The 26086-nt window shown below is 44.4% G+C and overlaps 1 protein-coding gene across 1 annotated transcript in view; it reads left to right on the top strand.

Moving 5' to 3' along the window:
- Window positions 1-286: 286 nt before the first annotated feature.
- The window catches only part of LOC310907430 (uncharacterized protein), a gene marked incomplete at its 5' end in the record, with an annotated part of 30934 nt that continues 5134 nt past the window's right edge, over window positions 287-26086 (top strand). Inside the window, 7 exons of the mRNA XM_083857645.1 lie at window positions 287-589; window positions 11189-11248; window positions 12447-12537; window positions 14896-14964; window positions 16767-16982; window positions 17902-17976; window positions 19549-19647. Coding sequence (XP_083713771.1) covers window positions 287-589; window positions 11189-11248; window positions 12447-12537; window positions 14896-14964; window positions 16767-16982; window positions 17902-17976; window positions 19549-19647 — 913 coding nt within the window. The remainder of the gene's footprint in view (window positions 590-11188; window positions 11249-12446; window positions 12538-14895; window positions 14965-16766; window positions 16983-17901; window positions 17977-19548; window positions 19648-26086) is intronic.

Raw genomic sequence — 26086 nt, 5'->3', positions numbered from 1 at the left:
CCCGTGCGTTAACCCCTTCCTCCCCGCGCACCAGCCATCGGCCGCGCCCGGGGTCCCACTCCCGCCCCCCGCACGGCGCACCCGCCCTTCGCCACGAGGCTCCCGTAAGCACCGACGTGTCCGCGCCCCCCGGGCCCCCCCGCATCCCCCGCCCGGTCCCCCGCCCGCTCCGCTCCGCTCCGCAGCCGCGCTGGTGCCGCTCGGGGCGGCGGCGGCGGCGGCTCCGGCTCCGGCTCCAACTTTGAGAGCGGAGCGTCGGAGCATCCCCGGCGGGGGCGGCGCGGCCATGCTGGGGCCGGCGGCGCGGATGGCGCTGGGCGCGGGGGAGCTGCCGGGGCGGCTGCTGGCGCTGCTCTGGCCGGCGCTGGTGCTGGCGGCCGCCGCGGCCGCGCTGCTCGTCCTGCGGGGGCTGCGGGACCGAGGGGCCGTCCCGGGACCCCCCCGCCGCCGCCGCGCCGCCGGGGAGGCGCAGGAGGAAGAGGAGGAAGAGGAGGAGGAGGAGGAGGAGGATGGCTCGGCGGGGGCCGGCGGCCGGGCGGCCGGGGCGCTGCCGGCGCGGCAGCCGGAGGAACAAAGGCGCACGGCGCAGGTAAGGTTAGCGGGGGGATCGCGCCCGGCCTGCTCCCCGCCACGGGACGAGCATCCTTCCTTCTTTCCTCCCCCGCACCTTTTCAGGGCAGAGAACAGCCCTGCACCCTCGGCGTCCGGCCCCACCGGGCTGCTGCCATCCCATCCCATCCCATCCCATCCCATCCCATCCCATCCCATCCCATCCCATCCCATCCCATCCCATCCCGTCCTGTCTCATCCCGTCCCGTCCCGTCCCGCCCACAGACGCGCCGGCCCGAACCTCTCGGTGTGATTTAGGGGCTCGGGGGCTCGGCATTCCCCGCTGAACCCTCTGGTCCATCGAGATGACAGTGCAAGGCAGCAGGTTGCCCGAGCACCTGGCTGGGGGTTGCTGGCGCTGCCCCTTCATCCGCCGTTTTGTCTGACAGCACAGCTCCATGTGAGATGGATCCTCTCCGCGTGGAATTAAGAAAACTCCAGTTAATGTCCATCATATTAAGAAGAAATATACAGGAATAGTATCCATACTGCCACGTTAATACAATGTGCTAATTATGTATATTTATTCCAAGTCAAAGCTCTGTTGTTATTGCATTAATACGTGGCTGTGAGCTGGTGACCGTGGCCACCCTGTTGAATATATGCTGTGAGTTTGATTTGATGCAGTGCTGAAGTTTCTGCATGACATTGTCATGACTCTGTTGCTTTGACACGCTGTAAGCTGTCTGTAGCAGAAAATCTCAGTGTAAATTGCAGAAACAATTTCACTGCAATATGGAAAGTCAAGCTCTCAGAATAACAGAGTTTTATGTATGTAATATGTACATACTGAACATAAGTATGTACTTAAAATTAATACATCGAGCTTTTTTAAACATTTTAATCTGTTCCTATTGTCTCCTAGGTCTCATTTCTAAGCAATACAAACAGAATGAATTTGCAGGTTTTTTTCTTTAAGTGTGCTATAAAATAAGTGGTTTTGTTCCTCAGGAACAGAGGTGTGTCAGGCTTTCCATTGTAACGCTTGTTTTCAAGGGTTTATTATTTTGTCATGGAAGCTTTAGCTTTTAGTTGTATTATAGTTATCTTTTAATAAACTATTCCATTTTAGGGCATCTTTTCTTTCATCAGTCAGAGCAGAATCTTGACCTGGCAGCACAAGTACCCCTGAATTAGTAAATTACAGTGAAATCCAAAAGCAATCTGAACAGAACCGCCAGTGTCAAGGGGTGAAGAGGAATTTCAGTAACAATTTTATTATACCTTTATAATAATCAATACTAGATAACTTGAGTTACCTGCAGAACAAATGAAAATTTTCCAGAGCCACCAATACCGGAGGCAGCGTGGGACAGAAAGAGGAGACACCCACTTTATTGTTTAATCTGTAATTATTATCTCCTAGGTCTCATTTCTGAGAAAGACAAACAAAATGAATTTGCAGGGATTTTTTTAATGTCTGCTATAAAATAAGTTGTTTTGTTCTTCATGAACAGAAATGTGTCAGAGGCAGTCCAGGTGCTGTGATGGTGGCAGGGTTATTAGTTCAAGCTGAAGGCATTGATTTGAATAGATACCTTCTAGTCAGAGATGTTGCATCTCACAGGCCTAAGTAACAGAAACCAAAGAAGAGGAGGGATAAACTGAAGGGATAAATTTGTTTACAGTCATGTGCAGTTTCTGCCATTAATCTCATCTTTTCCAGTGCCAAGTGATTCCTGCTCTTTAGGGACTGGGCTCTAGCAGTTGCATTTACACAGTAGCATCATCCTCTATATGAGACCCACTGATTATCGTGCAGAGTATGGAAAACATGGTCCTGAGGAGGTGGGGGATGATTAGAGGATGATCAAGAAAAATAACTTACAAGATCCTAAAGAGAGATAACCCATAGAAAACATCTTGCATACCGAAATGAAAAATGAAGGCTTGTCCTCCCATGACAGTCCCATGCCCTTTCCCTTCTCTGTTTGTCTCTTTTTTTTTTTCTTTTCCCCACCCTGCCTTCTCCACTGCTCCTTGTCATTTCCCATCAGGTTCTCTCTGCCTTCGGAACATCATATCCTTGAGGCAAAACCTTTATCTCCTTACTTAAATGTAACATGCTGCACTGCTTTGGCACTTAGCTGATGCTAGGATGTCAGAACAGCCAAACACCTTTGACATTCTGAAATTTGTATATGAAAATCTCCACCAAAGCAGCAGCAGAGGTGTCATTAATAACAGTCTCCCATTCATAGACATGGCCAATGTGCTAAGATGGGATGTGTGGGTCTTACAGATGAGACTGCTGCCTGCTGAGAGAAACCAAGACACAAATTGCCTCCAGTGTTCAGGTGTGTTGATACATCCCAGCAGCCAAACATCTGCATATCCTGGAGTGGTGAATAAGTCAAGATCTTAATTAAAAGAACCTAGGTGGTTAATTATTTTTTCAGTTTGGGAATGCATATTTGCTGCCTCATGGGTGGGCTGTCAGGTTGCCTTCCCATGAAATCTGCTCTTCCTTGGCTGCAGGGTGATGTAGGACTGATCTTCTTCCCTTTGTGCATCCCTACTCCCCATAGCAATAGGCAGCCAGAAACTGTCCAGGAGCCACAGTGCCCTGTTAGACCCAGACTGGGTGGCTTCAACAGCCCATGTGAGATAAGTCTGGTGAACAAACTTCCACAGAATCACAGAATGGTTTGGGTTGGAAGAAGACCTTGAAGATGGTCCAATTCCAACTCCCTTGCTGTAGGCAGGGACACCTTCCACTAGACCAGGTTGTTCAGAGCTCCATCCAATTTTTCCTTGAATACCTCCAGGGATGGGGCACCCACCACTTCCCTGGGCAACCTGTTCCAGTGCCTCACCACCCTCACAGTAAAGAACTTCTTCCTAATATCTAATCTAAACCTCCTCTCTTTCAATTTGAACACAGTCCCCCTTGTCCTCTTACTCATGCTTTTGTAAATAGTTTTGCCTTACTTTTCCTTGAAGTTCCCTTCAGGTACTGGAAGGCCTCAGCTGGATCACGTTCATGGTTCAGGAATGGCAGTCCCCCAGTTTAGTGTGCCCGCCAAGATTCTCAAAAACCACACGCTCCTCCCTCCTGCTCCCCAGCTTTCCCCCTCCCACCTGCAGTGGGATGGAGTTGAGACTTGGAGGCACAAAGGGTAAAGATCACAAACTGAGATAAGATCAATTTACTGGAAACATCAACGAGATAAGAAAACAAACAGGAACAGGAATAATACTCATGACAGAGGGTAGAAGAAAAGAAATGATTCACACAGAAACCCCTTGAGAACAGACAATAACCAGACTGGAAGGAACACCTTCTCCCCAAAAGAGAGTCCCTTCCCCCAGCACCCCTGGCAATGACTGTAGGGTGGGACAGAATAAGCTCCAGGTCCTGGCCATGCCCTCTCACATTTTTTGCAAAAAAATTCACCCTGTCCTGTCCAGAACCAGGACAGTCACCCTGAAGTCTTCTTGTTTGCAGGCTGAACAACCCCAGTTCTCTGACTTTTCCCATAGCAGTGGCGCTCCATCCTTCTGATCAACTTGGTGGGTTTCTCTGGGCTCCCACAGGTCCGTGTCCCATGTGCTGGGACCCCAGGGCTGGATGCAGCACTGCAGGTGGGGTCTCCCCAGGGCAGAGCAGAGCAGAGGGGAAGAATTCCCCCTCATCTGGTACTTTGGATGCAGCCCAGGACACTTTTGGCTTTCTGGGCTGTGAGAACACTTGGCCAGGTCATGTCCAGCTTCTCACCTACCACTTTGTTCAATGGATACGTGGCCTCCACACAATCATACAAGCATTTTGAATGTGATCTCACTAGTGATCTCATTATGCATAAAACAAAACAAGTTACATTCTGGCTGTTGTCACGCAACCACACACACGCACAAAAAAACCCAAAAACAACAAACCCAAAAACAAACAAACAAAACGAAACAAACCTCTAGAAATTATGCTGAGAGTGTTTAGTCTTTTTCAGGATTGCCTTTTCCCTAATTTTGGGAAATTGCTAATGAGACTTGCTGGAAGCCAGCTGATCTGAATGAGGCAGCTGTTGAGTTGGGGGTTTATGTTTATTCAAAAATTTTGGGCTGTTCTGCAAATTGGTCCATTGTAAAGAAGAGCATTTTTTACAAATGCAGTGACATCATCTTCCTTAAGCAGCTTCTAAAAATATGTGCTATCTGATACATTCCAAAAGGAAGCTTTCTGTTTTTCTGAAATGTCTTTATAAACTGGAGATACTTTTTGGTTCTTGCAGGATTGCTTAACAGTACCAGAACTACAGATCCATCCCTTCAGCTCCAGAGTTTTGCAAATAGACTTTTTCTTTTACCTTTTCAGGTTACACAGTATTTTTCATGCCAATGCAACACAGTTGCACAGTTATTTTTATAGAGATATCTGCGATGAGAATTGATTTTTAAAGTATCCTGGAAGGTGTTGGAGTTTGGTAATTGCCTCCTTAAATTGAGCCCTTATCCCTTGTTGAAATGGTGCTCTAATTAATCAGAATATAAGGTCCCAGGAAACTGATTTCTTCATCCCAACAGTAGTTTTAATCTACTCACACTGCAGAAACCCTTTCCCCAGATATGTATTTTCGCCCTGATGATGAGAGCAGCTGAACTGAGGCAGGTACGTGTCAGGTCCTTGTGTTTATGGCTGCTGTGTGGCTTCTCATGTGTCCAGGGAAGGCTGGCCAGCAGGAGGACATGTAATACAGGCAGCATCATCTTAAAGATGTTTCCCTAAATTTTCTCATGCAATTGCTTTTGGATATGAGTGACTGCATATGCAGTCCTGGCTCCCACTGCTTGTCATCAACCTGTGTTTGTGCTCAGGGGGTCCCTATGGGCAACTTCATCCCTGGGAATATGTGCAGATGAACAGGTTTTCTGTGCTGATGGCCCAGATCCTTTGCCACAAGATTCTTGGAGCATCCATTTGATGGGAGAACTGCCCCTTTCTTTTCTATGTTAGGTGCCTTAAGGGAAAGGGAAGAGTTCACATATTCCTAGTGTGTAGTTCTCATATAATTCTGTCTGTTCACTGCATGTGTTTCCCATGTAATTTTCCTTTCCAACAGACTGTTCTTTCCTACTGGGAACACATTTGTCTGAAGTGATTTTCCAGGGAAAACTTTGCATTGCCACATATCAATAATAGCTGTTAACAATAAGATTATTAGTACTTACAGTATTGATCAAACCCCAGGGTTCTGCTCTCTTTTCCCTCCCTTTTGCAGCTATGTCTCTGTAGTGTTGTGAGCAGCCATGTCCCAAAGAAGTTCCTTTATGTCCTTCTGCCATGCATGGAGAGCTACTCAGTTTCCTTTGCTAACAAACTCAACATTGTTTTTGCTTTCCATTTTCACCTGAGCAGAAATTGCCATTGTGTTATCCTTTCTCTAGCTGTTAGAACTGAATGAGTAATTTTTTTTCAAGCTGGTACTTTCCTGTATCTCTGATGGCCTCTGCCTAAATCCCATCCTTTCTCCTCTGACAATTGCAGGTTTGTCTTTTCCCATTCACCTGGTTCCCATTGGTTTAGGGAATAGGTCTCCCAGAGCAAAGTCCATCATTAGGACAAGACCGTGTGGCAAAGCCAGACTGGCCAGGATGTCTGCTTCCATTTATGAAATTCAGAATCTGAATTAATGAAACCCAGCACTGCTTTATTTCCCAACACGTTTGTCTCGCTGATTGTTCACTGTGGATGGAGAAATGCGAGTCTGGCCACAGCAGCAGCAGCACTTGGGTTTGCTCACCCTGTGACCCAGCCCCTGCTTCTGTGCACAGGGGACAAGAACCCACCTGCAAAGAAGAAACACTGAACTGCAAGTGGTGCTGCAAATAATCTGACTCAGAGCATGGAGTGTAGGGAGCAAGGACAGGATCTTCCAGAGGATGCTGGGAGGGATGAAGACTTCCTGCTCACTTTTCAGCTTGTTGAAGATTTACTGAGAAAGCTGAAAAGTGCAGTCATACCTTGTTTAGCTGTATCAGAGCATGTTTAAGGGAGGTTATTTATTGCCGTGCTTAGAAAGTCCCTTTCTTTTTGTTCTTTTCTCCCACTCCTTCCCTTATTATTTTAATTTAGTGCATGTTGGTGTTACTTTTGTCATACCATTATTGCCTTTTGGCCTAAATCCACCACATTTTTCTTGTGTTGTAACATAAAATGAAAAAAACCTCCATTTTTTTTTTTTCACTGGAAATGAGCACTAAGAAACAATTTAATTGAAGTATTTCTTAAATCTGGAAATGGTTTTGTGTTCACAGACCCCCTGCCAGAATGGGGTAGTTTTTGCTCCCTTTCATTTCCAGTGTCCTTTCATTTCCAGTGTCCAACACACTTAATTTGACTTTTCTGAAAGTGGTAGCTGAGAAAAATTTTCTGAATCTTTATGCATGTTCTTAAATGAATTCCCTGATTTCCAATGTGTGAAGCATATAATAGCTCCCTTTGGGTTTCATAGGCTGAGTTTATTTTGTCCTAGTATCCCTCTACTGGGCAAACCTTTCCATGCCTTCCCAAGGAAGGCAATTTTAAGCACCTCTCAAGAGGGACAAAGGGTAGTTTGTGAACCTAAAGCTGGTATTCACATAATTTTTAATTAATCTTTGACCAGTTGGTGGCACTGAGATGTGAAAGCAGGCTGCCTGATCTTACAGACACTTACAAAGGTATTGGGTTTTATAAAAATGACTAGTCTAATGAAACTATTGAAATGCATAAAGGTAAGTGTCTAGGCATACAGCCTTATGGCTTTGAATACAGGGTTTATATACTAAACCCAGTATTTTTTAGCACTTGGAGGTGTATCACTTTGCCTCCTTTCTTTGTCACTTTATGTAGAACTATATTAACAGCATAAAACAAATTAAACACTAACTCAAGAGAATCAGAAATTGCTAGTTTCAGGACAATCATCAGAAATATCCCCTTAAGTTACATAAAAAAGGGAAAAAAAGGCAGGGGGTGGGGGGGAAATCCTGTTCCACTGGGTCACGAACCAAATGGCCATGAACTAAAAATAATCTTTCTATTGTTCCACAGAATGTGAGTAGAAATTAATATGCTAAGTCTGATTCCACTAAAAGTCCCGATTCTGTTTCTCTGCATATATTTGATGTATTTCAAATTGCACTTATGACTTAATATAGTAATTTATTGTGGTGGATTTAGATGTGTTTTCCGTGTACAAAACTACATTTTTCATTAAGAAAAAATTTCCCCTGACAATATTAATTTCTCTTTAATGATTCCATTAGGTTAAATGAAATAAAATAATGAAAATTCCTTTTTCCTTTTCATAGTGGCCAAATGGCACGATAAAGAGGCATGACTAATCCCCTACCCTAAGGGCTTCAAAAGGGAAGAATAGGGTAGGGTGGGGTTCCTCAGCCACACAGCCAGCTTACTGCCTGAAAAAGGGTTGGATAAGGGCAGGATTTAATACAAAAGGTCAGGCTAACATAATACATTTCCACTGAAAGGAAGTAGAACTCAGTAAAAATTCTTGGTGATGAAAAGAAGGGAGTTGCTGGTATTACTGAAGAATGGCAGAGAAGCAAGAGATATTTCAGGCTCGAAAGAAGAGCATCACCACAGTGGGACATTTGCTGAGCATCAGTCAGTGGTCAGGGTTGGTATTTTTTTGCACTCAGCTGCTCATTAGGAAGGATGCAACTAGGTTCAGGAATCTCAGGTGGGCACTTAAAGCTGAATAGCCACTCAGTCGTCGTGAAGACCCCTGGGACATAGTAAATGATTGTCAACAGTTTATATTTAACCTCCTAGTCAGTGATGGAGAGAGAGGGGGATGTTTGTCTAGCTGGTGAAATATAATTTAGGTAGCAAATGTTGTGCTTGTCTGGTAAAAGCACGCAGCAGTCAGGTTGGCAGAGCACTAAAACAAAGTGCTGCAATTTTTCCAGCTCCTTGCTTACTGTCATTTATACAGAGAGAAGGTCCAGGAATGTGATCCTGCCTCAGCTGAGACAAGTCTGTCACAGCCAATATTGTTTGCATCTTCCCTAATTCTCTATTGCACTCAGCATTTTCCTTCTGGAGTTCTCCTTGCCAGTGTGAGGGCTCTGTACAGCCTCAGGCTGTGCTCGCTTACACCAGCCTGGGGGAGGAAGGCAGTTTCATGTCCTTAATCCTGACATTTCCTTCTCTCTGCCTGTAGTCCCTCATGCTTTCAGGAGCATCTTGATATAAAGAGAGGCTAGCAGGAGGTGGGGTGTCTCTTATCCTCCTGTCTGTGTGTGTCTGAAAGAAGGCAAAAAAGCATCCCTCTCTTTGCCTCCTAAGCTGGTGTTGCTATTTCTGTGCCCATGGTGGCAGTCTTGCTCAAAGTGCCTTCACTTGGGAGGTCCATTTGCAAAGCCTTTAGAAAACAGTGAAGATTTCATTATAAAAACTGGGAAATCACCAGGGTTTGATGACATGAAGGAATATTCCACTTACATGTTGTTTGGCTTCCCCCAGTCATCTCTTCTTGCATTCATCTGATGAAATTCAGTTTTCCTGAAGTTCGCTGTCATATAATGGAAAGTCACTCCCCAAGATTCTATATTGCATAGGAATTGTTGTACACAGAGTCAAGATCTGTCCACTGAGACAAGATCTATCTGTATTTTCACACATTTAAATGGACAGAAACATATGCTGAGAAAGAAAGAAAGAATAAGCTCAAGATTTTCCATATCTATGTGGTTCAATTTTTGACCAAAATGCTCCTGGTTTTGTATTTTATATCCCAGGTTTTATGTGAGAGGCTGCTTCCCTCCCTGCTGCAGGTGAAGTGGGATTTTTCCCTTGAGCAGAGCAGGAGATGGAAAATTGTTTGCTTTGTGGTGGGGTTTGTGGAGTGCCTCCAGTAAATGAACCTTGAGAGTCTGAGAAGAGAGTGCCTGTGGGAAAAAACAAGACAGCCTTGCTAGCTACTAACAAATGTTGCTGGGTTTTAGCAGAGAAGTAATTATTTTACTAATGTTTGGAATAACATAATTGTAAACAATTATATTGTTTGCATTTGGCAGCTGAGGGAGACGGAGGAGATTTTGGCTTAAGCTTATAATGTGAAGCTGGTGGAATTACTGATATAACAGGCAAGGGTTTTGCCTCCTGCTACTCTGGTGTTTTACTGGAAGACCCAGAATCAATCTTGTCTGTGCAAAGTCCACAATTCTGGGACTTTCTCTCCTAATAATTGTGAAACTTGGGATGAACACCATCCTGCTGGGTCCATGTCCACCATGGGCTTGTAGCTGGTCTGGAATTCCAAGCAAACACTTCCAAGGATGAAGCATTTGCCAGCATATAGGTTCCTGTCGTGCACTTCAGACCTTTCAGAGACTTGTGAAAAATAGCTCTAAAGTCCCCAAAATATCAAAAAGATGGCCATTAAGATTCTGAAGGACTGCAGCCCCATTGGGTCTGCTGGGGAGTCATGGGCTGTCATCCACAGGATTTTATCTGCCTGTAACTTAATCACTGCCACAGTGTTTCAGGGACAGAGATGACCTGTGAGAGTGAGGAGAGGGAGGAGGCAGGAGGAAACATCAGCTGCCTTCCCTTCTGCAAGAGGACTGGGCACCTGAATTCAGCAGGAATCAGATGGGTTTTACTCCAGGCAGGGCTGCCTTCACCTGCCAGGGATCCCCTTGCCCCAGGCAGAGGAGGAGGAGGAGGATGGATCAGGGATTAGGGTGACAGCCTAAGTCAGGCTAAGCCTGAGTCAGGCTCCCTTCTGGGAGATATGGGTTCAGCTGGGCAGCCCAAAAGGTCTGATGGACTGAAGGAAGCCTGGACAGTTCTGAACAGCAGCTGCATTGCACAAGGAGAGCAACCTGGGTAAGTCAGAGAAGTGCCACACGTCCAGCAAGGAGCTGCTGTGTGTGTCAGGGGGAAACAGAGGCACCTGTGGAGGGAGCTTCTGCCTTGTCTTGGATGCTGCTGGCTCTGCACAGTGTGCAGTGGCCTTTCCTGGCACAGCCCTTGTGGTCTCAGGGGCAGATTTACACCCTCCCATCCCTGTAGCTGGTGGCTGGCAATTGCCAGGGAATTCTGAGACAGCTGAGACATTAATTAAACTATAATTTGAAAAGTCCTTAAACGTTTACTGTTTACTTTACTAGATGTAGGTAGGATAAAATCTGTTCTTTTAGTTGGTCAGATAGACTTGAGAGGGAACATAAGGTCCACTCCAACTGGTAAACAAGAATTAAAATAAGCCTTCTCATGTCTGTGCTGTTTTTTTAAGACAGGCTTACCCTATCTGAAAAACAACTTTGATCCTAGACAAATCTTATGATAAACCACAAATATGTCTGCTTTGGAATGAATCTTTGTGGAGTTTCTGGATTTACATTCATAAAGGCTTAGCATAGACTAATTAATTTGGAATAAATTACTGCAGTTGGAACAAGGCCACAAATTCTAGCCCAGATTTGTACAGGGGGTTACTTAGCTGTATCTTTCATACATTATATTTAATGTAGGAAGGTAATGAAATAAATATATTTATATATGTATTTACACATACACACACATGCATGTATATGTACTATAACGCATTTTTTATTGTCCATCTCCTAGGTTCCAGTGAATGGCCATCTGATCACATCAGTCAACATCAAAGAGAAAAAACTCCTCAAGGTACCAGCAAGAGTTTTAGAGTTTATGTATTGTCTTTCAAGAGACAGTTGTTTTAAGAATGTTCCTTTTTTTAAGGTAGTTTGTTCATCCTTGGTTTGCTGCACTTAAGAGATGATGCAGGAATATAAGACCATGTAATTTTGTGGCACAGCCACACTGTAGTGTTTGTCACTGCCACCACGAGGGGAATGGTCTCATCATCCAAGCCCAGAAGTGGGTGCTGGAATCTCCTGTATTTCCATTCCAGCTCTGACAGGGACATTTCCTTGGGTCTGTTTAAGGGTTTTACCTTGGTATTGAGCACTTGTACTGGTGTGGAGGAAGAGGCTAATGCTTTAGAGAGCTTCCAGATCTTTACAGAAAGTTCCAAGTTGCCCAGAGAAGCTGCCCCATCCCTGAAAGTGTTCTAGGCCAGGCTGGATAGGGCTTTAGGGCAGCCTGGTCCAGTGGAAGGTGTTCCTGCCTATGGCAGGGGAGTTGGAACTGGATGATTTTTAAGGTCCCTTCCAAACCATTCTGTGATTTTGTGACTGTAAGTGAGGAGCTGCCCCTGAGCATGGGCAGGGAACTATATTTCTGGCAGAGGTTTCCCACCTTGGAAAAGTCAAGAACCACTGTTGAATCCAGAACATTCAAAATTTATGGTTTAAGGTTAGTGCTACTATTTCATCAAGCTGTATGAAAATGGCCTCAGCTATTCCTGTGCCCTTTCAGACTAGTGTGAACTACAGATACCTTCATTAAAAATAGGCTGTTCCATGGTTTGAAGTGGGGGAAGGGGCTGGGTTTTTTTGTTAAGCATTGGCAGAGTCCTAACTCTTGATTATAGCATTCCTGATTTAAAGGAGGTAAATACTTTAGACTTTCCTCCTTCAGAAGAACATTAGAACTTAGGAACAATGAATGCAAATCTTACTATAGAACTGAATGTTCTAGAATTAAATGTGAACCTTCTAATCTAGCAGATAAGATTTGTACATCCAAAGCAATAGTGTTTATTGGTTTAGAATTTGCAATAAAATCTCCTCAGGAAGACTTTTGCACACACTTAAAAGACTCCAGCAACCCCCTACTCTCTGTGAGTACCACGGGTTGTCTCCATTTCGCAACTACTGCCCTGACTTTTTTTTTTTCTTCTGGACGAAACATAACAAATACTTGTTTTATCTTTCTGCTCTCTATCTCTTCTGTACTGTAGCCTAAGAAGAAGAGGAAAACCCAGTGCTCAGACAAGGAAGTGCCAAAAGATCTGCTTTCTGTGGAAAAAGACAAACTGCAAGAGGAAGAAGGTAACAAAAGATCGGATTCTTCTGTTACCTGATGCATATTACCAAATAACATGAGATGAAGTATGTCAAAAGGGAGGCCTTCTCTACTATTCTAGTTAGTTAGTGTTAGTGGGGAAATCTGCCAGTTTGAGAGTTATTTCTATCACCTGCACCTTCCTACTGTGACTATGTAGACAGGTGCTGTTGTGATCTGGTTTAATTACAGAGGATTAAAGAGAACTAACTCTCTGTGAATAAAAATGATTGAGTTCTGAAAGAGTTAAATATACCCAAAAAACCTGATTAAAACCAAATTAGCTTAGATGTTGATATCAAAAAATCAATATATTTTATTTAATAGTAAAAGAGGCAATGAGAAAGAAGGAGAAAAGAAAGAAAGAAAAATAGAAAAAGGGATGTGTGGGGGAGCAGGGAGAGTGACAAAAGTTAGAAATGTATCACCCCTCCATGGGTTCCAACGACACCTTGTTGCTTTCCTCCATCTGGTCTTCTTGGTGGTCAGGGTCCCCTGCCTAAAAGTATAAAATCCCATGGATTAGTATAAATTTAGACAGGTGACAATGCCCATGTGCCTTCCCTGAGGGGAGCAGGTTTGACACTGTCCCTTGCTGTGGATCTCTTAAATCACATGCAGTGCCCTGGTGCAGGGTCTGGAGACTCCTTGGGAGGGGCCTTTGATGGGCCATGACACCCCTCTGCTGTCCCTCACACAGATGTCCCTTAGATGTGGCTTTCCTGGGGTGCAGGGGCCCTGCAGCTGAGCTGGTTTGCACAGCAGAGGATGGGTGCTCACTGCCATGGCTGTGCCATGAACCAAAGACCTTTCCTCCTCCCCCCTTTAGTGCAGGGTCTGTGCCAGCCTGGCAGCAGATAAACCTGGGGCTGTGTCTCTGTCTCAAAGAAGGTGCTGGGCTGGGCTGTGGGTGCTCTTCCAGATGCTTTGAACAATAGTGTCACTGCCCTTATCTCAAGTTGCCTTAGGCAGTTTAACCCACAGTTCAGGGTTTCAGTCAGGAGGCCCTTCCAGGGTGGGCTTTGGTGGTTCAGCTTCATTATGATTTTTTCTATAATGGGCAAAAGTCCTTCATAAAGATGTTTAAGCCATAAACCATAACATTTCAGTCTCTGACAGGACCCATGTTCTTTCCTGCCACACTCCCCAGGTCCCAACTGTGTACACAGGGAGGGCAAATCTGCAGGTGAGGAGGGATCTCTGAAGTGGTCAGAGGCCCAGTGGTCAATGGGGTCCTTCCTCATGCTCTTCCCCTAATCCTGTTGCCTCTGCCATGCTGATACACTGATGGAGTAGCACATTCTTGTGCCCATGACTGAGGCTGGTAAAGGTGCTGGGGAAATTCACAGCCAACTTGTAGCACACCTGTGAGCAGAGCCAAGACCTTTGTTTGCAAGCAGGTCTGCAGGGAAATCTGGCAGAGAAATCTCAGGCAGCTAGAATGTCACTGGAAAATACATTGCATCCCATGAGCACCTCTCTGCCTCCCCCCACCAAGAGTTACATTGAAAACAACAAATTCTAAGCTTTTCTGGGCTTAAAAGATTACAATGTGATTAGTGTGGTGGTGAGAGCAAGAGAAGCCCTCCCTGCTGTTGTACCAGAGTCTTTCCTGGGGCCCCTGGGGGAGAAGGGGACACAGCAGAGGCTTTCTTCAAATGGATCTGTAATTTTTTGAATGGATGCACCAGCTGAACTGTTTTATGTGTTTTTTGGGGAAGCTTCATATGTTCTTCAGGGATGCTTCAGAGAAAGGAAGTGTCTTGGTCAGCTCCAGGGGCTGTGTTTTTTCCTTCATTAACCATTTTGCTCTGACTTCTTAGGTCATGGAGAGCATGGATGGAGACAGGATGTGGCCCCACAGGTGTGAATGAATGTGTGTGTAAACCAGCTAAGCAGGAGAGGGTGTCCACGTGGCAGAACAAATCTTAGGGTGTGTTCAGGGCTAGAGGAACCGAGTAAACTGAAGCCTTATTTAATGGTTAAGATTTTCATTATCTTTTCCCCATTATCAGACATATGAGGTGGTTGATGCTCTGCTGTGACATCTCCTCCAAGGGAATGGGTGTTGCATCAGGCTGACACAAAGGACAGAAGAATATGTGCAGTTACATGAGTCAGGACACAACAGACAAGTCTGTGATGGGGATTTCTTATGTAACACATCTCTGCAGAGGAAGCAAGGGCTGCACACGGGGGACGTGCTGCACGAGATCTGATGCCTCTTTTACAGCCAGCATCAGAAACTTTCACATGGCTGTTTACCTTGGTGCTAAGCAGTAAAGGCAGTAAAGGCATAGAAGGTTCTTTGATAGCTTAAAAATGAACTTTGCTCTGTGTTGTAGGAGTTTGGCAGACCAAGATCAGCAGCCGCGAAAAGAGACACTTAAGGAAGGAAAGGCTGAAACAAAAAGGTAAATCTACAGGCTCAATTCACACACCTGATCTGGCTGGGTTTGTTATCCCTCCCCACAACCCAGCATCTTTCTGTTTGCTCTATTTATCATTTGGCAGCAAAATTCATTCACTTACTGAGGCTATTTACTTAAGAAAAAACAGCTTTGGGAGCTTTTACTTGGTGGCTTGCCTTTTACTCCATGCTCTCATTAAAACACACAGCAGAGTGCACAGCATTACCCACAGGACTTTGAAAGCAGATGTCTGTTAGATTGTAGATCTGCTAAAGGCTTGGTCTCACGTGGGCTTGTTCCTTTTGTGTGGCTTGATAGAAGTTTTCTGATAATGGACGTATAAAAACATGCATAATTTGCTCAGTTCCAAACAGGTTCTTTAGTCCAGGATTGCCCAGACTAAAGAGCTGTAACAGGAGTATGCTCTTACCCTAATGAGATAAATTGAAACAACACTTCGTGCTCACTCCACATTTTTCCTCTGGGGATTTCAAGGTGTCTGCTGTGCACTTATGCCTATATGAATTTCTGCTAATCATGTTTTATGTAATAACCACTGTATGAAAGCTGGTATTGGAATTAAGACATTTGAAAGTATTTTTATTATCTGTGATAAAATGATCAAAATAACCTTTAGGTTTGTAATCTTAGAATAATTTAGAAGCTAAAATAGGAGTTTGGATATTGGAGAGACGTAGCTGGATTGGGAGATATAGCTGGATGTATGTGTTAGTGCACTATCTGCAATAAGGCTCTTAAAGTACTCTCAGATGCCTTATCAAAATTGAAGGGCAAGGGAACAGGAAATTTCAATATAAAAATATACAGACACCTTGGGACCACTTTATCTGTCATTTGGATTATATAGAGTTAAATATCAAGAGTTCAGATTTTTAACTCTTGTTTTATCAAGGGTCTTTAAAGGCTAGAGGTGCTGAGATGTCCACTTTCTCTCCAGCAATGTGAACAGGTCCACATTTCTTTCTTCATGTGAGTTGACCTGTTGTCATCAGTGGTGCCAGCTCCACATGCAGAACCCCACAGGGTTTAACCCTAAGGTCATGCAGGTGTTAAGGGCTTTGCTGACTCAGGAAAGGGAGCTCAGTTCACCGAGTCTCATTTGAAGCACCAGAAGGCTTTGGTGCAATCCTGCAGGCTGGGCTGTGCAGAATGCTGAACCCCATGATCATGTTAGCATGGGCATTTACAGAGTAGTGAGATCTGACCTTCTAGGAAGCAGCCCTAACCCTGACAAGTGCTGGCTGCTGTTCCCTGGCAGAGGAGAAACAGCAGCATCACCATTAAGGTATGTGAAGGTGGAGTTGATGTCAGCTGTGGTCTCCTCCTCACCAGAGCTCCAGAAATGCTTTGCTATTCTGAAGGCTGGAGTAATAAAACTCTCTTTTTAAAAAATATCCATATGCCTGCACTGATTTCTCTAGCAGCCTTGAACTACCAACATCCAAGAGGTTTCCTTTCTTTTTTCTTGGAGGTCCAGCTGTTCTCTTTCTCTTCCTTCCCTGCTCTGGACTCCCAGCAGGACTCTGGAGGCCTTGAGCCTCCCTTCCAGTGAGGGATGCCCAAGGCCGCTGTGGCGCCGTCCTTCTCACATTGGCCTTCCTGTTTTCCACTTCAGTGTCCCATCCCAGGAGCTCTGCTTTGCTGTCATCATATCTGTAAATAATTTCAGTTGGCAGTAGTCTGATGGGTTTAGATCAGGCTTTGTTCTGTTGTCTCTCCTGAACAAATTTTTCCTTGTAATTAAAAATAATGATGATCCTGTGGTAATGTTTATTCCCGAGAAGACTCCAGCAGAGCATCCCTGAGTAGCTCGGCAGTTGAGCCAGCCTTTGACTGGGATGAGAAGGGAGCAGTGTGGCCACTCGCAGAGGACCCTGGTGGTGGTGGAAAAGGTGCTTTCTTTGCCAAAGCAGAGTGTGGGACCGTGCTGAAGGGCTCAGGAGCCCTACGGGAAGACTCGGCACCCTCCAGGTCAGAAGACGATGTTTTCTCCAATGTAGGTGAGTGTTGACATTCAAACATTGCTGAGGGGAAGCTTCACAAATTGCTGTGTCCTCATCAGAGTGTAGCCCCACCAACATTCATCCTGCACACACAGTGTTGTCCACTCCCCTTGGAACCTGCTAGATGTCATTCATTTCCCAGCAGTGTGAAAAAAGGGGTCCTTATGGCAGGAATTTCTCATGTTGTAGACTACTTGCTGGGTGCAAGTTTTCTACCCACAGGTATTATTTGTGTCCTTTACAACTGTCCTTCTGAGGATGCTTACACATGGTCAGAGTCAGGCTGCAGGGTATATCCATGTATTTCAAAATAGGAAAAGGAAGAGTATTCCTAAATCAAAAGCATTTGATTTTGACTTCATTCTCAGTGATTAATTGAGCATGGTGGCTGAATTGAATGGTATATAAGACCACATGATGACTCACCTTAGCAGCAGTAATCCAGTACTCTGATGATTCAGAAAATGCTCTTAGGTTACTCTCATGTGACTTGCCTTCTCTGCTAGAGTCCTTTTCTGGCAAAGTACAGGGTTGATAGGGGAGGACATTAGTACCATTTTTACTCTAATGCTTTCAAAAGGCCAATTCCAATACATGAGAAATTCCAATACATGACAGCTTCTGCCAGCAGTGCATAAAGGGGACATCAGTTCAGATGAATGAGGAATTCAGGTCCAGAGTAGTGCCACACTGGTGTGACATGCACTTTGTAAATCTGAGAAGGTGTACGTGGTGATGGGGCTGGACTCTCTGTCCATAAAGGTGGTTTCTCCTTCCTTGATGCTTGTCCAGCAACAGCAGTGGATGCAGGCTTGGAAAGAAGAGAACATGGAAGGGCTGTAATGAGCTTGGGAACATGAGGTAGAAACTGTGAACATGACATCAGATTTACTGTTTATTTGCATTTTAAATGCAGGAACCTGGGATATTGCAGATGTAAAATCCTGTCCTGTTACCTTTGGGACATTGTCAGATTTCTCCAGGGATTTAGGTGAGTGGCCTCTCATTGTACTTCTATCTGAATTCTTCCATCACTTTCTTAGCTGTTTGGCTGAAAAGGGCTGTCATTGATCACACATGGGTCTTCTTTTCTGGAGCCACAGCTCATAAGTCACTCTCCCTCGAAGAGTTTGCTTGCATCTGCAATCCAGCACACCAGGGTTTTAGGGAGCAACATCAGAACCTTTTATTGAGCGCTTTCCAAACTCATGTACTCATCTCGGAATAAATAAAAAAAAATATTGCCTCCTCTGCAGATTCTTTCTGTTAGGTTGACTCACACTGAAGGTTTCTGTTGTGCTCTGATAATCAGCAAATTCAGAGAATTTCAGACCAAGGGAGGGAGTGAATGTGCAGCTTGGAAAGGCTGTGTTAGAGGCTGCCTAGCCAGCAGCTTCTCATCCAGCACAGTGAGGGATTTTCTGCTAGAGCCTCTCCATGCCTGGCCTTGAGCAGGGTGGAGCATCTCCTCGTTCTGCATTGAGTTAAGCCTCATTTCTGGCCTTCACTTTGCATCTTTGTAACTCTCAGTCTTCGCTGATTGATTGCAAGCACTCCTGGTTCATACGTTCCCTGCCTACCAGAAATTCACATTTGACTGAAAGTTCAGCTGGATGATTAATGCAAAGTCTGGCCCTGAATCTGTTAGATATGCTAAAGACAAGCATGGATACATACAGATATCTGTGCACAAAACAGTGTGTGTGATGTTAGCCAGAATGCTGAAATCAGCTTCCAAAGCCAGATAAGGCAATTAATATAATAGATCCCATATTTAACCATCTCTTTTCCAACACTTTGTCAGGGGATTCAAGCAGCTCCTAATGTACAAGTACTCAACAAGGAGAAATCTGCATTATGCAGTCATACACAACTGCATAAACCTCTGAGCTCATTAGGTGAAAGGAAGAAAGGAGAAGTCAGAGATATGAAAAAAAACCACCAACTTTGATTTATGAAAGATGTGAAGAATACTCTAGTCTGTGATGTACAGGCATTAGAAAGGGGCTAAGGGAGGGTCATTCAGGGAGGCATGTGAATCCTACTGGTTGCTTTAGTTATTAAAAGTAATCATCAAAACAACTTTTTCCTCCAGCAGCTCTCTCACCTGTGCTCTTTTATGGAGCAATTTAGTAATTATGGATTTCTGTGGGCTTGAGCAGATGCCTTCTCACTGCAGGTGGTGGGTGTTGGGGCTGGACACTCTGGGTGTGATTTTGTTCTGCAGGAACTACAGCTCACTCCTTAGGTCCCAACAGAGATGTGCCAGGAGTTTACATTTCTGAATGTTGTTAGTGTAGCCACTCCTGAGTGAGTTGTTTTTAATAACTTATGCATATAGTGTCCTTGTCCAGCCTTTGTTAATAAATCCACTGTGATGAGAAGCATAGATTAACATGTGGCTTAAATTATATAACATCCAGGCATCGTGACATAGCAAGCAGACAGGGGCATGATTAATTGGTTTTAATAATGCGAATATACCTATGTGATTATCTTTTAGGCTTGAGATTTGGGCTTTTTTTGGTTTAATTTTTTAATGCACATACTTTCCTGTGTGCAGATAACGTGAAGAGTAAATCATCTGAGGACAGTCCTTCCAGATGCTGTTGGCATGGCAGCTCGACTTTCCTCCCAGCAGATGATGTGTGGCAGGGACAGGGTATGTCTCTTTGCCCTTTTTTTGTAGACAAACAAGTGCACTAATGCAAGAACTCTCTTCAGTCCATTCCCCAGGCCTCAGACATCAGGGTCTACTTCCCATGTGGTTCATTTGCTGGTCAGGGAGACCCTGTGGGTCTGGTTTTGAGCAGGTGCCCAGAGCTGCTGTGAGCTCGGTCAAGGCAGCAGCTGTCCACGTGGAACCCTTGATAAGGGCAAGAAAGTGCATTTTACTTTTTTTCCTTCAGAAGAAAAACAAATAATGCAGTTGGTACAGTCTGTTCTGGTGCATACATACTGGTGCAAAGTGTAATTAGAGCTCCTGGGCAGCAGCACCAGCCGTAGGGGGCTGTCTGCAGGCTCCCCTGTCCTCTCTCCAGCAGTTGCACTGCTATCAGCTGCAGGCAGATAAGCACAGGAACAGGGCAAGCACAGGGTGATCCCTCCCCGCACCCTGCAGAGAACGGGTCAGGGACTTCCTGAGCCAGAGGCACCAGGATGGGCTCTGTGTTTCAAAAAGCCCCACGTGTTACCAGTCAACCCAGATTAGTGAATTTGTGAAACGAGTTCAAAGCTGTGTTTGGTTCTCATAACTGAAGCATTGTGTTTCCCTCCCTCCCATCGCTGTGTGGGAAGGTGGAGCTGAGTGAGCCTTTTCCAGGCAGCTGCAGCCCAAGCTCAGTGGGGTGGCTGAGGGAGAGCTGTGGGAGGACAGGGTGCTTTTCAAACTCTGCGTACCTTTGCCAAAATTTTAAATTTCCTTGGAAATGCCCTCAAGCCAGATGCAGAATACAACTCCAGTGCACTGGGGCAATCAGGTTTTCAGTCTTTTTATGACTGGTAATTTTTTTTTTTTTTTAGTTTTAAAAGCAAGACAAGCATGGGTCCTGAGTGGTTGGAATAATTTGGCATAAACAGTGTGGGTATTAGATGGCCTTTTCTCTTGACCTTTTGGTCAGGATTGAGTGAAGTATTTATATATACCCCTGTTGTTGGGAGGCCTTTCCCTGCTCTTGCAGGAATAATGGCTGATGAGCTGAGCAAACCTCTGTGCTCTAGCTGCTCTGATTGCTTAACTGCAGGAGAACCCAGAGGGGTGGAATGCATTAAGGAGAAAAGACTGTGGTTGTCTTGCTTCTCAGCCCAGCAGTAACTGAAGCTCTGCAGCAGATGCATCATTTTGGCCATGATTTTATAAATAGCACAGTTTGCTTTAAAAAGAATAAAAACAAAATCCCCAACCCTGAGCCTTCCCTTCCCTTGGTGCTGTATTTCTTTACCCCTGCATTGCTGCAGTGGGTGCCTGGCACTTTCCAACTTTGGAGCCCGTCACACACAGGCAGGATGGAGGGAGGCAGGGTGGGCAGCAGCGTTCCCTTGCTCAACATTTAGCACGTGTCAGACTTGGCACACTCTGGGCTTGATCTGCACTTGCAAAGCCAAGCAGAGCTCTGCTTTTGGAGTTCCGTATCTGTCTGAGAGTAGAGCGATAGGAACAAATTCAGCAACTTGCTCCTGCAAACATCAGAGCAGAAGTGTTTAGAGGATTCTGTCTGTCTTACAGCTTGCTTTTTTGTCCTGGTAATTTTTTTTTTACCTTTGAATCATCAGCCTTGATATTGATGCAGGGGAGGGGTGCGTCAGGAACATGTATTCCCTGAATTTAGATGAGGTAATGGTTGGCATTAAGGTCGGCGCTGCAGGCAAAATGAGCTCTTAGACAGTTAAGCATGGCCTGTTAGCTCTTGCAGGCTTGGGAACTAAAAAAAATAAAAAATAATGCCATTCATAGCCTAAATATGAGCTGGGGTCATTTTATCAAGTCCAGAGCAGAACATGTAATGAACCTCTTTGTTCTGTGCTGGGCTGGTGCAGCCAAAGGAGCTCGATGCTGGACTCCTGCCTCTGGCCCGGCTGGTGGAGCTGCCTTGGCCTGCTCCCTGCTCCACATCAGCTTATCTTCTTGTGAAGTACCAGCAATAATAACACCCTCACTTACAAAAGGCTTGAGGTTTAAGTGTTGGCACAACTGAAAGCTTGTATACATAAAGGGAGAGAGGGAGTTAGTGGTAAAGGGAACTGGGCAGTCACTTTTGGAATATTTAAGACTCTCAATTAGGCTGGTTTCCAAACAACACGCTCCTGTGTTGACATTCATTAATGATACACACTGCTGGTGGTTAATTCTTAATTATTGTCATATCTGGAGTCCTGTGTCCATTTCTGGGTTCCCCAGTACAAGACAGTCAGGGATATACTGGAGAAGATGCAGCCATGCCTGTGCATGAGCACCTGATGGGGTCATTGCCTATGGTTGGCCCAGAGAGTGAGGAACAGGCAAATGGGTAACAAGTGAATTTCCTCTTATTCATAAGTGAAAGCTTTTTTATTTTTATGGTAAGAGTGGTCAGGCAACAGAACAGTTTGCCCAGAGAAGTTGCAGACTCTTCACCCTTCAAAATATTCAAAACTCTGCTGCATTCCTGAGAAACCTGCAGAGCTGAGTCCTCTGTGAGCCATGAGGGTGGGACTAGACAATCTCCAGAGGCCACTTCAAACCTCATTGATTCTGAAATTCTCATTCTGTCATCAGCCATTGTCTCTGCAAATTCAAACAATTAGTGCTTAGCAATCTAAGCCTTTGTTAGCTGGGGACATTCAGTGTCTTGGAGTTGAAGCCACATAGTCAGCACTGATGGCTGCAGTCCCACCAGTCCCACCAGCAGGCTGAGGTGGCCAGGATTTTGCCATGAGGGAAGGGAGCCCCAAAGTGGGAAGTTTTGTTCATCATTTTTCCCTACTCATCATTAGTGTTTGCATACTTTTCATTCCTGTCGCAAAGAGAAAGAAAGGGGGTTGAACCACTTCAGGTCCTGACATAATTCACTTTTTTTTTTTGAGCCTGGGAAGTGCTCTGCTTTAGCCTTTCTTGCTTCTTCTGCAGGGTTGTTCTTGATCCTCCTGCCTCTGCCTTGGAAGCTTTACTTGCATGTGTTTCCTAATACTCCCTTTGTGTACCTGTGCCATCCATCTGCCACTGCCCCTTTGGTGACATTTATGTACTTCAGCTTTGCTGTCCCACAGAATGCATCACAAGCTGTGGCTGGTCTTGCTGTTATAAAACATGTAACCCACACAGTGCTGGGCTGTTTTAGAGCACTTTTGTCTGGTTACAAGGCAAGGGAATACTAATTTTATCCTATGCATCTGCTTCCAAGTGCAGTGGACCTGTGCTTTGGCAACAGTGCAGTGAAATCTCAGAAAATCCACATTCTACTTTGCAAATGCAATGTCTCATGACCAAGAGAGTCACTTTTTATCTGTGTCTTGGCACCCTCCCAATAAATCCTTCTTGATTGCCAAAGCAAATTATCCCCATAACCTTAAGAAAACTCCTGCATCTCCTGACCCTGTGTTTCCTTCCTTCTGTTCCAGAGTTAAAATCAACTTTAATTCCTTTGTTTTATGGGAATCAGTAGCTTCTTTCCACTAAAAGAAGTCTCCAGTCTGGGTTTACTTGATATTTTGCCTCTACTGAATTATGCTGAAGGAAGGTGCCAAATAAGGGATTCCTTCACCCAGCTATTGACCTGTAACACAGAAATTCAAGCTTTAAACTGGAAATTATCTACCCATTTCAACTGAACATATTACAAGTGATAACAAGGGATGTGTTGGCAAGGATTTGGGTTAGGACTGTGTTCATAACACAGTAAACTGCCCTTTGCAAAGTGATGGGTTTTCTACAGGAGCCGCAGTAAAGCACAGTGCCATGGACATTATGCAGTCTACTGAGGGGTTTGCCCTGCCAGATGAACCTCCTTTAAGTTTCTGCTGCCCATATTTTGGGACAGCATGCCAAGAGAGATGATGGTAGATTAGAATCCAAATGTACAACTCCAGATCAGAAAAATTTTAATCCCCTTCTTGGTGACACAAGACTGAGTTTTGCTGCAGTACTTTCCAGTTTCATTTTCCAGGCCAGATAATTAGGTTCAGCCTGTACAGTACTGCACTCCACCCTATCTATCAGCAGGCACAGAGAACCTGCTGACTGTCTCCTTTGACCAGATCCTGCTGCTGTTGGCCTGTTCCCCAACAGCCCCCAGGGCTCAGCCATCTGCTCCCTGTCTGCTCCTCATTACACAGGAGAGACACTGGAGACTGAGGGTGTTCAGGTACTTGGTCCTGGGATAGGCCTTTTGCCTCCAGAGGTGCTGACAGCCCCCCTGATTTCTGAAGACACTTTCAGGGTTGTGCCTTTCAGGATCTAAAAGTGTTTTCATTGCATGGGGTACAAGGAAATGACCTTGGCCTTGAAATGCACTCTGCAAATGTTTGCCACCAACAGAAGAGTACAGCTTTGTCTTGATGGAGTTTGCTGGAGGACTGGGGTGGGCTGCAAGCAAGAACTTTGTTGGAAAATGACATTTAACAGCATTGCTTTTGTAAAAATAAACAGCAGAGATTGCCAAGATGTTGGTCTGTGTTGGTGCCGAGAGATACCACCTCTGTCAGGGCTAAACCCACATGGGGAGCAGGAGGACATCCTGCTGCACAGCACATTCCTTTTGGTGTTTATGTTCCCAGGAATTACTGATCAGTTTTAGTCTGTGATGGAATTGATGACCCAAGGAGAATCAGATTTAAAAATACTAGAGAGTATTCAAAATTTAAAGACACAGTGGGAGATGTCACTGTAGAAGGGAAATATGCTCCACAACAGAAGAGATTTTAAGTCAGAGCTCTGGGATAAGTACATTTAATCAGAGCTTTGGGATAAGTACATTTAATCCGATTTCCCCATCAAATCCAGCAAATTGTAAAGAATCTTATATTGCCCTTAATTTTAGTCTGAGTTGATTTTAAACACCCCTGGGACACAATACTTTGGGAGGAGTAATTCTGAGATGAGGCAGAGTCACTGCTGTCTGGCCAAGTTTCATGCCCACATGTGACAAGGGTGAAGCATTAACATAAACCCATTGCAGGCAGTTTGCCATCAAAACTATTTTCATGTTTAGAAGTATATACATACATGCACTTTTTGAGATACCAGAAGTTAAAAAGGTGAAAACAACAGTTGCAGCTTTCCATGTGTTATGTTTTGCTTGCACACCCACAAGAGCATCCATCAGCAGAGCTGCCTCCTTGCAGCTCAGGAGACTGAATTCTACTTTGGACTGGAATTTTATTGGGGAATACATTCAAAATTAGCTGTTCCTTTCCCTTCTGAAAAAGACATATTGTCTATATAGAGGGCATGGATTTGAAACTGAGAAACTTGAACAATGTTTATAATCATGTTTATAACATTTGGCAGCAAACTGGTCAGAGCAACTTTTTGGAAACAGTTTTCTTTTATCATTCCCAGCATGCTTTTGGTTTTGGCCCTGCTTCAAGTAGAAGTTTTTCCATCCAGCTTGGTTTTTTTTTTTTTTTTTTTTTTTTTTTTTTTTTTTTTAAAGAGAAGTAATCAGCTAAGAGTTATCATTGTACATTGTGCTTTTAAGTTGTTCTTCCTGTTAGGATAAGACTTAAAATTGTTACATTCAAATTGTTAAAAAATAATCAAATAGCCCTTTCAACATCTTATGCTGATTTATCTGCGTTTTTGCACCTCATTCAGTTTGGGTGAAGGAATTAAACTGGTCTGTTTTGCCTTCTTGACTGAGGATAGTTTGCCAGTGCTTTGTGGAGAGGCAGCCGAGGGCTTGCAGCCAGATTTTCAAAGGTACCAGATGCTGAAAGATAGAGAAACATAAAAGATTTTGTAAAGTTTTTTGCCCAGTTCCCATGAAATTACCAGAACTGATGCAGCATAGGTGTTACCTACTTTGTGCCAATTTAGAGTTGTATCTTAAGGAGGTTTGGAAATCAGTGCTGGGATAGTGCTTTTCTGGTTTACATTCAAGAGAAGAAAATAGAAAAGGAAGGTGAAGTTTAGAATGTACTTGATTCTATTTTTTGTAAGAAAGAAAACACTAATGAGAGCAATAATGAATGCACAAATCCTTTGTTAATATTGCCCTTCCATATGAATAATTGCCCAGAGGATGGTGTGTTGCAGTGAATGGAAGAGCCTATTATGTCTTCCAGTGTTTCTGGATATGCCTCAATCCTTCCTCATAAAATTAAAAGGAAATATTTGACAAGCCACACTATTAGTTTAGTAAAGCTTGTTTTCTTGAAGTGCAGGCTGGAAGGGCTTTTGTTTTTGTATGTGCTTTTCTCCCCTTCTCTCATTTTTCTCCTGTCATGAAGAGTGCTGTCACTAATTGTGACTTGGCAGTCGATGTATATGTCTTAATACATTTTTAAAATAAATCTGTAAATGTTTTAACACATGTAAGACATGCATACATACACATCTAAATATCACATGGGCAAGCAAGAAGACATTAGGTATTTTTGCAGCCTTTGTGCTACTCATGTGAGGC

This window comes from Zosterops lateralis (genome assembly GCF_965231275.1).
Source record: "Zosterops lateralis genome assembly, chromosome: 3".
Classification (NCBI taxonomy): domain Eukaryota; kingdom Metazoa; phylum Chordata; class Aves; order Passeriformes; family Zosteropidae; genus Zosterops; species Zosterops lateralis.
Note: the sequence above shows the minus strand (reverse complement) of the source record. Positions and strands in the feature narration are given on the sequence as shown.